Here is a 13,583-nt window from a genome sequence, read left to right on the forward strand (position 1 = left end):
TGATTATTTCAAGAAGTTAACACCTGAAAGCAATGTAATTGTTATCTGTTCAGGAAGGGAAATGAACAAAATGAAGTTTGTTGTGCCAGAACTTGGTTGATAATTGTTTCATCTTTTCTTAAAACATGGTTTTTAATCAGAATCACAGCTCATTCATAATCCTTACCTACATCTATTCCTACCTGGTAATCTTGTTTGTAGTCTCAGAGAAAAAGTCAATGATGAAATAGTCTTATGAATATATTCCTTTCTAATTCCCTAGCTGCTCTGTCCCTGGATGAGGGATAAGGCAGTTGTGTGGGCAGTTGAGAGCGCAATCTTCTGCTACTGTGTTTGTTTTCTAGGTATATAAATAATGTTCAGAATAATGAGATTTCTTTATATTCTTCCATTTGGAAAGAAATTTCAGTAGCATATATCTTGTGCATACTAAAGGAGACAGAAAACACATTTGACTACTGGATATCAAGGATATATCCCAGAGGAACTCTTACAGAAGTTGTTTAGCTGAAAGGAGGTAGAATATCCACACAATTACATTTTAGACTTCTGGATTATCCATCTTGATTGTTTCTCTCCTGAAGTAGCCATGGTTTTTGTTGCTTTCAGGTTTCATTACATTTAGCTTTTAGCTAGTTTCCTGATGTTAATTTAGAGGCCCCAAATGATTCAAAATTTGCTAAAAGAAACTGATTCATTCTAAATTTATTTGCAGCCACCAGATCTTTTTTGGCTCAAAGTCCAGCAAGTCAGCTGCTGTAGGGACATTGGGATTTTTAATTTATGTATGAAACTCTGCTTGGTCTCGTTTGAGCATATGTGTAAGGGTTCTTGAATAGTTTCTAGCCTCCTTAGTCATGAGGATTATTGGACAATCATTCATTTAATGAACTAGGAAAGCTGATTTCAGTTTTTAAGGTTCTAAATTTTTCAACAGGAAAGATTCTGATTTTTCCTCTGTGAAGAAAATTCAACTAAGATTAAAGTTCAGGACTTATACATGATTATGGTTGATAATATAAGGGCCAAATATATGTGTTGGGGACATCTGTTATACTTACAAAGGTTTACATATTTCTTCTGACTGTAGATGAGCTGTACAGGGAAAACATAACTGTTTATTTAGATATCTATGAAATAGATATTAGATAGATATCCTTTGGTCAACTGAGCAATCAGGTATTTACTTATAGAGACAAATGTCAGTTTTCCAGAACATGCAACTTGACTCTCAGAGGAAAGGACACTGAGGGCACTGAATCTTCTTAAATTTCACAGAGCGTGTTAAGCTATTTGTATGACCATGTGGAGTAGTTATAAGTCTGCATAATTTATATTTCATTTTTCTTATGACATACTGGAAAAAACAACAGAGACTTTGTGGTATCTATCTTCATACAAATACTTATAGTAAGGAGTTTTGTATGAACGCAATTATGTACAGCCAGGCAGTATTAGAGGTGGTAATTAGATAGCATTTTTTTAGATCATAGAAGAAGAAATCATCTACTTTTTAATGATCTGGCAAAAATGCAGCAAGGATACAATAAACAGTAACTACATTTTGACTGCAAAAGAGACATTTTCTAATTTGCATCCAGGAATTAGCTGACAGAACAGAAAATGTTAAGCAGATACCTGAAATTAACAAATGCTTCCTGAGAAGAAGCACATGAAATATTTTCTTTACAGAGTTGTTCAGAGATACTGAGCAATTTCTGGAAAATTATTCTGGTGTTCCATTATACATGCTGTGAATTAGCAACATAAATACACTCTCTTAAAAAGAAAAAGAAAAACAAAAACCACAACATTTTATATATAATTACAGGAGTCCACCTTAGAGAAGCAATTCGACCTGAAATTAGGAACCCAAAATTTAGGTGTGAATTTGTAGGCATCTTTATTTGAGCTAAACATCTAAGCTTCCGTCTTTTGTAGCAGAGATCAAAAGCTCTCTTCAGTTGATCTCACATCAGCATCTATAATCATCTGTGATGTCCCAGCATGTCCAAGAAATCTCTTAGGACTGTCTTAACATAGGACCTATCGGAGACCATGTCCCACTGAACTGCAGCTAAAGCTCAGATGGCATTTCCTAGGGTGCCACAAAGAGCAGAAACCCTCTGTGGTCAGGAATACGAACCAAGCCGTGAGATCAAATCAACAGAGCCAGCGAAGAATTACTTCTATCAAGCTCTCTAAATGGAGGTATCTACTTCAGGATTAGTGAGCAGATACTGTAAAAAAAGGAGTTCTTTTCCTGTGAGACCTCAATGTTTTGAATCCCAGCAGAAAGAATTTTTACTCTATGAAGCTTTGAGTCATACTGTTATTTAGATGTGCTAGTGCTCAATGTTTCCTATTGAGTGTCTATATGACTCTGTTCCATTGACTCTCTCATCTTCAGATAGAATAGTATTGATTTTTTCCTGAAGTGCCATTATATTTTTCCTGCACAGGGCTCTGGAAAGAACACAGATAAATGAAGTTTTGTTAATATGAAACTCTGGGGCTATTTTAAGAAGAAACTTGGACGTCGTTTTATGAAGATTTCCTTCTTATAAATAATGCATAGGTAGTCTGCTTTGTCATGGAGCTCATTCATCCTTTTAGCTGAAGTAATTGCCAAAAAGGAACATATATCCATAGGTTAAAATGGCACATTGATCAGCTTGGATAAAAGTAGATTTAAGACTCACTAATGGGAGACTCAGCTATGGGGATAGCCTTTATGAAAGAGCAAAATTCTTGGCATGGTATCCAAATAACACTTAAGGCAGCCAAACATCTGTATAGAACCAGACTGTTTAAAAAGCAGGAAAAAAGTCCAGTATGTTGTGTTCTGAGGAGCACTGAAGGCATAATTATGCTGACACAGTCAGATTGGGGACTTTCTACGTTTTGAAGAAAAATGGTTGCTATAGCATGTTTTCTGCTGTTTTGTGAGTTTTCTCCCACTTCTTGTGAACAAGCAATCTATGCAGATGTCAGGTACTAAATATTCATGCTGCTGAAATGGAACAGATGTAGGATTTACTCTTTGACTTCAAGTGAAAAACAAAGGTGATGGTACAGTCAACCTTATGGGAAGATTGTGAAGGCCTTCAAACAAGTTTTGGCCAGGATTTAAAAGAGCACAGATATGTTATGACTCTGAATACCCTTAGGGAGAAGGAGAATAAGGATAAAGTATATGTATGCTATGACTAAATCTTGGATATGAGCTGAGCCATGAGTAACAATATACAGATTATGAAATTTTTACTTGAGAAATAATCAAGCTGTTGCAGAACACTAATTTTGGCACTATAATGTTCAAATAATAAAGATGTGTCACTGCAGAATGATGAAGAGATTTCAGTAATGAAGATAATATGTCTCAGACGTTATCAGGATAAACCCAAGGTAAATCTATTGCAACCTGACTAACACATGAGGCTGCCCTCAGGGCCTACAGTAGTCTGGGTAGACCCAGCAAAACCTACTCTTAAAATGTGGTGACATCTTAAGAGACATCTCAGATATCCTATACTGAGAGTTTTTGTGCTCTCTGTGGTTGGTTTGCAGAAGGTACTGTATTGGGTTTACATGGCAAGGTTTTTGGTGGGGAGAGGGGAGATAGGAGGGATGGCCTCTCTGAGAAGAGTCCAGCAGCTGCCCCATGTCAGATCAGAGCCAGCTCCAGCTGGCTCCAGAGGGACCCGCTGCTGACCAGAGCTGAGCCAGTGAGCAATGTTGGTTGGGACTCTGTGAGAGCAGGTTTAAGAAAGGGGAAAAAAAATACACAACAAAAAACTACTGCCCTTGGACAGGAGCCCAAGCAGGAGCAGGGGATCTAGGGGGAGCTGCCACCCATGGGGAACCCGTGTTGGAGCAGTTTGCTCCTAGCAGATGGACCCTGTGGTACAGAGCCATGTGGGAGCAGTTCTTGAAGAGCTGCTGCCTGTGGGCAGCCCCTGCAGGATCAGTTTGGGAAGGACGGCATCCCGTGGGAGGGACCCCACGTGGAGCAGGGGCAGAGAGAGTGACCATGAAGGAGTGGCAGAGATGAAACATTAGCAACTGACCGCAGCCCTCATTGCCATTTCCCTTGTGCTGCTTGGGGGGAGGACATAGAAGAAGGTGGGAAGGTGTTTTTAGTTTGCTTTTACTTTCTCACTTCTGTAGCTTGTTAGTAATAAGTAATAAATTATACTAATCTCCCAATTTTGAGTCTGTTTTGCCCATGCTGGTAATTGGAGACTGATGTCTGTGTCCTTATCTCAACTCTTGAGCCCTTTTTATCATATTTTCTTCCCCTTTCCCTTTGAGGAGGGGGAGTGAGAGAGTGGTTGTGGTGGAGTTCAGCTGCCCAGCTGGGTGAAACCACCACAGGTACTCTGTCAGAATGGCTGCAGGTGTTAGATGATGAAGCTATTTAAGCTGGTTTTGATGATCTTTAGTCCTTGCCTTTTTTTTTGGAGCATGGAAAATAAGGTCTGATACAGAGCATGCAGATTCCTCTAGATGGAAGGGCTTTGGGGTCTGACTTTCTAGACCACTGCTACTTTTTGAAAAGCATCTCCAAACGTTGCAGCTGTCAGGAACATGACTTTCCCTGAGGCAAAATAAGGACCTCTTGTAGCTGCAGTTCAGGAACACGACAACACAACATGAGCAATGTATGAAGCTTACAGATTTGTGGTCAGACTTTCTAAACAGCCAGTGCTGAATATAGACTGCAGAGAAATATCAAGAAAACAGAAAAGGATTCCAGCCTCAGGATGAACTGGAGGATCTTATCATAATAGTACCTGGCTAAAGTGCACTGTGCTGAAATAATCAACTACAATCAGCACACAAACAAGAAAAGTCAATGGCCTTGGAGCAGAGCTGCCGTGTTTTATGCAGTGACACATGTTTGTCTGCTGGCAGATGGTGGAGTCCATCTGTCAGAGAAGAGGAAGAGCATCTTCAGTCACAGGCTAGCCAACCTGGTGAAGAAAAGGGCTTTAAACTAGGAAAGGTGGGGGAAGGGAAGAGTTACAGAGACTACCCAGCCAGCAAAACAAGACTCGAGTGGGAATAACTCCAGCAGGCAAGGAAGTGTCTATGAGATATGACTATGGGGTATATATCCTCTTACAGCAGCGATACTGGCATGCTTGAATACTTCTCTGAAGTGCCTGTACACCAATGCACATAGCATGGGGAATAAACAGGAAGAATTAAAGACCCGTGTGCAGTTGCAAGGCTTTGATCTCATTGCAGTTACAGGAACGTGGTGGGATAGCTCTCATGACTGGAATGCTGCCATGGATGGCTACGTGCTTTTTAGGAAAGACAGAGCAGGAAGGTGAGGAGGTGGAGTTATGCTTTATGTGAGAGAACATCTGGAATATATGGAGCTCTGCCTACAGGTGGATGACAAGTGAGTCAAGAGCTCATGGGTAAGGATAAAAGAGCAGGCTAATATGGGTGACACTGTTGTGGCTGTTCACTATAGGACACTTACAGACAGCTGTGAGTAGCCTCATGATCACAGATCCTGGTTCTCATGGGGGACTTCAACCACCCTGATATCCGCTGGAAGGACAATGCAGTTAGGCACAAACAGTCCAGGAGGTTCCTGCAGAGCATTTACAATAACATTTGACACATGTGGTGGATGAGCCAATGAGGAGAGATGTGCTGCTGGACTTTATACTAACAAACAAAGAGGGACTGGTTGGAGATGTGGAGGTTGGTGATCCTTGGCTTCAGTGACCATGAAATGTTGGAGTTCAGGATCCTGAATGGACGAAGCAGGGCAATAAGTAAGATTGCAACCCTGGACTTCAGGAGAACAAACTTTGGTTTTTTCAGGGACCTACTTGGAAAAATGCCATGGGCTATGGCCCTAGACAGAAGGGGGGTCCAAGAGAGCTGGTCAGTATTCAAGCATCACTTCCTTCAGGCTCAAGATCAGTGTATCCCTATGAGTGACAAGTCAAGCAAAGGGGGCAGGAGACCTTCATGGATGAGCATGGAGCTCCTGGCAAAACACAAACAGAAGGAAGTATATGGAATGTGGAAAAAGGGACAGGCCACTTGGAAGGATTATAGGCACAATGTCAGAGTGAGCAGGGGTATGACAGGGAAGACTAAAACCCATTTAGAAATAAATCTGGCAAGGTATGTCAAGGAAAACAAGAAGGGCTTCTTCAAATATATTAGCAGCAAAAGAAAGACTAGGGAAAATGTGGGCCTGCTGCTGAATGGGGTGGGTGCCTTTGTGACAAAGGATACAGAGAAGGCAGGGTTGTTGAATGCCTTTTTTACTTCAGTCTTTACTGTTAAGGCCAGCCCTCAGGTAGACCCAGAGACAAGAAAGTCTGGAGAAAGGAAGACTTTCTCTCAGTTGAGGAGGATTGGTTTAGAGATCATTTAAGCAAACCTGATATCCAAAAATTTGTGGGCCTGCATGGGATGCACCCATGAGTGCTAGCAGAGCTGGTGGATGTTACTGATAAGCCAGTGTTGATCATCTTTGAAAGGTCATGGGGAACAGGGGAGGTGCCTGAGGACTGGAAGAAAGCCAGTGTCACTCCAGTTTTCAAAAAAAGGTCAAGAAGGAGAATCCAGGTGACTACAGGCCAGTCAGCCTCACCTCCATCCCTGGAAAGGCGATGGAACAGCTCATCCTGGAGGCCATCTCTAAGCATATGGAAGGAAAGAAGGTGATCAGGAATAGTCAGCATAGATTCACTAAGGGGAAATCAATCTGACTAAGGGGAAATCAATCTGTTAGCCATCTGTGATGTAATGACTGGCTGGGTAGATGTGGAGAGAGCAGTGGATGTTGTCTACCTTGACTTCAGTAAGGCTTTTGACACTGTCTCCCACGACATCCTCATAAGTAAGCTCAGGAAGTGTGGGTTAGATGAGTGGATTGAGAACTGGCTGGATGGCAGAGCTCACAGTGCAGTGCTTAGTGGTGCAGTTTAGTTGCAAGCCTGTGGGTAGTGTTGTCCATCAGGGTTTAGTACTTGTCCGACTCATTCATCGATGACCTCGATGAAGGGATAGAGCACAATTTTGCACTTGGCAAGTTTGCTGACATCACAAAGCTGGGAGGAGTGGCTGATACAGCAGAAGGCTGTGCTGCCATTCAGAGAGACCTGGACAAGTTGGGGAGTTGGCAGAAAGGAACCTCATGAAGGTCAATGAAGGCAAGTGCAAGGTCCTGCATCTTGTGAGGAGTAAACCTATACCCAGCTTGGGGGTTGTTGTGGTTTAGCCCGGCTGGCAGTCAAACACCACACAGCCGTTCGCTCACCCTCCCCCCTCCCTCTCTGGGATGGGGGAGAGAAACGGGAAAGTGAAGTCTGTGAGTTGAGATAAAGACAGTTTATTAAGACAGGGAAAAGAATAACAACAATAATAATAATAATAATAGTATTAATAGTAATAATGTGTACGAAATAAGTGATGCACAATGCAATTGCTCACCACCCGTTGACCGATGCCCAGCCTATCCCCGAGCAGCCGGCCACCCCTCCACCCCGGCTAGCCACCCCTATATATTGTTCAGCATGACGTCAGATGGTATGGAATACCCCTTTGGCCAGTTTGGGTCAGCTGTCCTGGGTCTGTCCCCTCCCAGCTTCTGCTGCATCCCTAGCCTGCTCGCTAGCAGGACAGAGAGAGGCTGAAAAGTCCTTGGCTTGGTGTAAGCACTGCTCTACAACAATTAAAACATCAGCATGTTATCAGCGCTCTTCTCATTCTAATCCAAAACATAGCACCCTGCCAGCTACTAGGAGGAAAATTAACTCTGTCCTAACTGAAACCAGGACAGGGGTTGACCTGCTGGAAGGCAGCTCTGAGGAGAAGGACCTGAGAATCCTTGTGAACAGCAGGTTAACCGTAAGCCAGCAATGTGCCATTGTAGATGAGAAGGCCAATGGTGTCCTGGGGTGCATTCGGAAGTGTGTTGCCAGCAGGTCGATGGAGGTGATCCTTCCCCTCTACTCAGCCCTGGTGAGGCCACATGTGGAGTACTGTGTCCAACTGTGGGCTCCCCAGTACCAGAGGAACATGGAGCTACTGGACTGAGTTCAGTGGAGAGCTATGAAGTTGATTAGGGCACTGGAGCATCTCTCATATGAGGAAAGGTTGAGAGAAGTGGGCCAGTTTTACCTGGAGAAGAGAAGATTGGGAGGGGATCTTATCAATGTATATAAATATCTTAAGGGAGAGTGTAAAGAGGATGGGGCCAGACTCATTTTGGTGTGGCCCAGTGACAGAAAAAGAAGCAACAGGCACAAATTGGAAGTTCCATCTGAATATGAGGAAAAACTTTACTGTGATGGTGACAGAGCACTGGAAAAGGTTGTCCAGAGAGGCTTTGGAGTCTCCTTCTCTGGAGATATTTAAAACTTTCTCGGGCGTGATCCTGTGCAATGTTCTGTATGTGACCCTGCTTGAGCAGCAGGGGTTGGACTAGATGATATCCAGAGGTCCCTTCCAACTTCAACCATTCTGTGATTCTGATATGGCTGAGCCTATATGTCCTTGGTTGGAAGTACAAAGATAGAAGAGGTACATATGGCACCTCTATAATTTTGTCTCAATATTGACGTGTACCCATCAAGAGTGGAAGACAGAGGGTTTGTCTCTTCTACAGAAATGAAAGAAAAATGTGAACTCTAGTAATAAGCCCTGACTGTCTCCACTGATTAATTGTTAACTCATTGGCTTTTTCTTGGACTGCTACAACTTGTTCTTTGCAGAATGAAAGGGCTGCAAAGAAGGTAGATCTCAGCAGTATAGAAATGAATCAGTCTGGCCTCAGGTCAGGCACTGCTCCTTTTCCCTATTTTATTTATCAGTGTAACTGTAGATTTCTCAGAAGAATAGTGCTGAATAGGAGATGCATATTTATAGGAAAGAGATATTGGGCAGAATCTTCAGTACTACATCAAGTGAAGAATGGAAGGACAAACCATAAAAAAAATAGGAAGTTTATATTTTTCTGCTGATGTGTAAAATTGAAGACTTCATCATTCACATACAAGCATGCTTATTTATTTTTATACAATTATTATTTTGGAAAGCATAAATTGTTGCTCACTTAATTTTGCATCCATGTGCACAGGAATGTATGGTCTTTGTGTTATACCAAACATGTTTTTCTCAAATAAATTTCAATGTCTAGTTTTAGCTGGTATAATACAAAGCATCATTGTGCAACACAGAGACAAAGTGATAGTGCAGTTTAATGGGAATGACTTTTGGAAAAGGGCAATTTACAGAAATATTTGAAACAGGAGAGGGATGGATATTGGGTTAAACGATCTCTGGGGCTTCTGCCCACAAAGAGGATGAGATTAGTAAGACTTCCTTGAAAAAGAAGCTGTTTGTTGTTATTTGTTCCATTCCTTTGAAAAGAATATAGAATATTATTCATACTGTATACAACAATATACAAAATGGTCCTAAATGCTACTGAATACAACATAGAGCCTCCTTCCAGACATCAGACAGATTTTCAGGTAGAAAAAGCTACATGTCAATGGTGAAAAATAATCTGTGTGTATGGGGGTGTTGCAGGCATGACATTATTAGTGCATCATCATTTTCCCATTGTAAAAATGCACTGACTGACTTGTGGAAAAATAACTCTGATTCCTAGTCACCACATTTTCAGCAGATGCAGTCAAATGCAAGACACAAAATGTTTTGAAGAAAGAGAAAATAGCATGATTTCAGCACCCTGCCTGAAGCTTTCTGAATAGAGTCTCAGAATATTTGACAAGCGTGGTTCTTCTCCTGCATTAGGTCTGCAATTGCATTCTGTGCACTCCATTACATCCAGCAAGGTATCTGTCATTTTCACTGAAGCTCTAAGTGGTCAGTATGTATAAGGGGAAAAATTAGGCGATAGATGACTGATGCAAAGTCTGCTCATATATCATCTCTATAGATCTGACATGACAGACATAGAAGATCACAGCGCTGAACCCAAAGACTTTGCCTTCTCATACTTCTCTTTAATAATAAAACACTTCCGTGTGCTCAGACCTGAAAAAAGAGGGATATAGCCTAGGAAAGCAAGGAAATCACATTTCAGGAGAATAATGGTCTGCACAGAAAATACAAAAGCACCTCAAATACAGACAGCTCTGTTATCTATGAAAATACAGCAAAATAAATTTCATTGACATAGTTTGATTTCTGTTTTTCAAGATTTGAAAAAATATTGGCTAAGATTTCTCATAGAAGAAAAAGTTTAGAGTACAAGTGAAATTTCTGTGATTTATTAAACTTTACAGCAAATAAAATATTTCTGAAGGATAGGACAGACAGCCTGCTCTATTACAAATGAGTAGTGAGATGAGCTCGTGCCAAGGTGATGTCATTGGATTCTGGCAGGAAATGCAGCTTCCTGACTAATGGTAAAGCTGTGACATCCGAGCAAGTTAAAAGGAAAAGGAAATACACCTGAGTCTTTAGTGAGCTTTTAATGAAAATATTTTTTGTTTCTTTTTTGAGTTAAGGACTGAGTCTGCTGAAGCAGGCCTTTGATTCCCAAAATATTTGGCTGATACACTCCCCGATCACTGCTGCCAGAACAAAGTCTCATTGCACAGGATGTAGACTACTTTTAAAATCTGAGTAACTTCATGGAGGTTGAAAGTAAAAAACATCTTGAAGGAAATCCTTATAATCCTGCAGCACAGGGACTGTAAGAATCATCTAATTTGGGGCTGGCAGGAATAATATTAACCTCAGCCTCCTGCCTTTTATCCCCACATTTTTTCCAGCTATGGAAGCTTCCTTACAAGCAATGGAAACTCACTGACTCAGGTAGCACTCTGGTCAGCACATAACTGACTGCTGAGAGATCAATGCAGGTGGAAACTCCTAATGCAGAGAACCTGGCAAGCTGTTGACTTTAGATTTTGAACTGCAGTGAACTGCTGAATATTAAGGAAAAGATATTAATTGTTGACTGCTGGCTTAACAGCACCTGTTACTGAATTCAAAGGACCTTATTAGTGCGGGGTTCAGGGGTGGCAGTGATCTGTGTACACATGCACTAAAAATGGAAAGGAGGTTGTGGGTATCATTAACTCTGTTTATCTTTGTGTCAGACTCCAGACAAAACTCCATCAAACTGAGGTCTGCTAATCAGAGGCTGTCCAATGTAATGATATTTCCCCAGAGTGGCTATTAAAGGAGGTTAAATGGAGCATTTTCTGTATTCACTTCAAACACATTGTGCTTCAATCTGACTTAAACAGATCAAAAAGTATGTTAATATGGGGAATCATGGATGAGACACGAGCAGAAGTTACTAGACATACTCTGCAGGACTTTTCTTACAGAGCTGCCATTAATTTTCAGAAATCTGTTTTCCTCAAAGCTCTTACAACTATTAATTTGGAGTTTACTAAATGGTACCTTTCTCCTTGTTGCACGATTTTTAAAAACTTCTAGTATGTTTAACTAGACCAAGGATTCAAAGGCAGCCTAAAGAACTATTGAATGTACAAATGCATTTTCTAGTGGTCTGGACGATCTTTCTTAAAGCCTGTACAGAAGTTTTTCCCCCTGCTTGAGACAGTCAGCAACAGAGAAGGCGCGACTCACACAGTACCTTTGCCGACACCTGCATGCTGTTTTCTTGCATGTTCATGATGGCTTCAGAAATCTTGACATCAATAGGATCCATGACTGATTCAATGTTGAATGGTCCCTCTAATCTCTCCGCTACCAGAAGCATAGCATCTGTTGAAACACAAAGCAGCCATTCCCTTAAAGAAGGGATACTTTCAGGTGTCTCAGGCAGACCAAGTGCTCCAAGCAGGAGCCCTGGGGATGTATGGTAGCAGGACCATGAAACATGCCTGCAGTGCAGCTCCCTAGCTAGCAAAAACGGCTTCCCCTTACACTGCCACCACAGAAAGAGGAATAAAGACTCAAAAAGTTAGATTAACAATAGTTGCCATAGCATTATTGAGCTTGCGGTGCAGTTATTTTACACAGCATTGCACCACGTGGAGCAGCCAGTGCTCTGGAGTGTGCTCATGTGACCTCTGTCCCAAGAAAAAAGCAGGATGATCGAAATGAATCCCTGAGGTATGTTCTTAGAGTTTGTATGAGATGATGAAAACTTTGATATGATATATCAGGGTGTTATAATTAAAGCAGCTGTTCTTTCTGACCTTAATGATCTCATTTTCTTGCAATACGAACAGCAGATGAATATTGGATTTCTGCCATAGTGTATAGGTATAAACCATGTTTGCCCTGCTACATTTTCAAAATGTGGTTGAAAGTTGTATGCAAGAAAACATATTCTTTGTTTTGGAATTTAAAAACAATTGCTTCCTTATTTTGCTTTTGAGGCCCTCTCAAAAGCAATTTTAGCTAGTAGTGTTCACTAACAAGTAAAAACAAAGCAACTGTAAAGAAATTAATAACTGTAAAAAACATTTTGCCATACCTCACATGTCTACACATGGACAAAGATTAGCCACAATTTCTGTGATGTGATAAACTTGCATTTATACTATACCTTTGAACATCATATTTGATCCTTCTCATACGTTAGCATTTCAGACTTTCCAGCATCCAAGCAGATTTAAACAGATACCACTTGCAATTTTAACGTGATAAACAAAAACCTTCACATGCTGTCTTCTTTATCCCTCAGACTTAGGCTCCAAAAGGTACTAAACAGGCTTCCTCCCAAAACAGACTCCTCTTGTGATTTGCTGCCATAAATACCAGTCTTGCAGCAGTTATGCAGAGAAGGCACAGAGCACCCCATTGTCCTGTGTTAGCTCTGCATTTTTCTGGAGAGTCCTGGGGCTCCTTTCCAGCCTGCATGACCATCTCCTTCCTTCCTACAGAAATGTGTCTGTGGATGTCTAGGAAGAAGAGGCTGGTGCCTCACCCTAGGATTTGAGAAGCAAACTCCCATGCACAGCCTGACCTGAGGGTTATAGTATGCTAACAGTTTGTATGCAGTCAATGCATGCCTAAAATCCCACTGAAATAGAAACTACGTTGCATTTTGTACCTAAGTACTTCTTTAAATTTGGGTCTAATATTTCTCTGTACTTTTAGACTAGTAAGAGGGGAATGCCTATTTTTTGGTGTGGGGTGTATAAAACTTGTCGCTAACTGTGAGAAATGGTGAGATGGTAGCAATTCAGTTTCAAACAGAGATGCTGTTTTGGCTATACATTATTTTAAAATTATTTAGTTTAAACAATTTTTGGGGGAACACTGCAAAAACAACACCTAACTCTGACAGAGGAACCATAACAGCTTTTAAACATGCGAAGAAATATACTTACACAGATACACACATATACAGCTGTACATGCACACACTTAAAGGTCTCTCCAGTGAGTTAGCAATTTTTTCACATCGGAAGTTTGGTCTAGTGTAAAGGATTTCGTCCCTCACAAGTTTGGAATGACTTGTATAAATCATTTATTATGCCTTTGAACTTTTTGAGCAATGTGACCAGCCTAAATACTAGCTGCCACAACCAGTACTAGGCATTGTTATGGCAAAAGTCTTGGTGGCTAGATTTTGGTGGT

General features: G+C 41.2%; 1 protein-coding gene across 1 annotated transcript in view; it reads right to left on the reverse strand.

The window, feature by feature from the left end:
* The window catches only part of GPC6 (glypican 6), an 810,618-nt gene that overhangs the window by 63,102 nt on the left and 733,933 nt on the right, over positions 1 to 13,583 (reverse strand). Inside the window, exon 5 of the mRNA XM_040567841.1 lies at positions 11,627 to 11,757. Coding sequence (XP_040423775.1) covers positions 11,627 to 11,757 — 131 coding nt within the window. The remainder of the gene's footprint in view (positions 1 to 11,626; positions 11,758 to 13,583) is intronic.

Source organism: Cygnus olor, chromosome 1 (genome assembly GCF_009769625.2).
Source record: "Cygnus olor isolate bCygOlo1 chromosome 1, bCygOlo1.pri.v2, whole genome shotgun sequence".
In the NCBI taxonomy this organism is placed as follows: Eukaryota; Metazoa; Chordata; class Aves; order Anseriformes; family Anatidae; genus Cygnus; species Cygnus olor.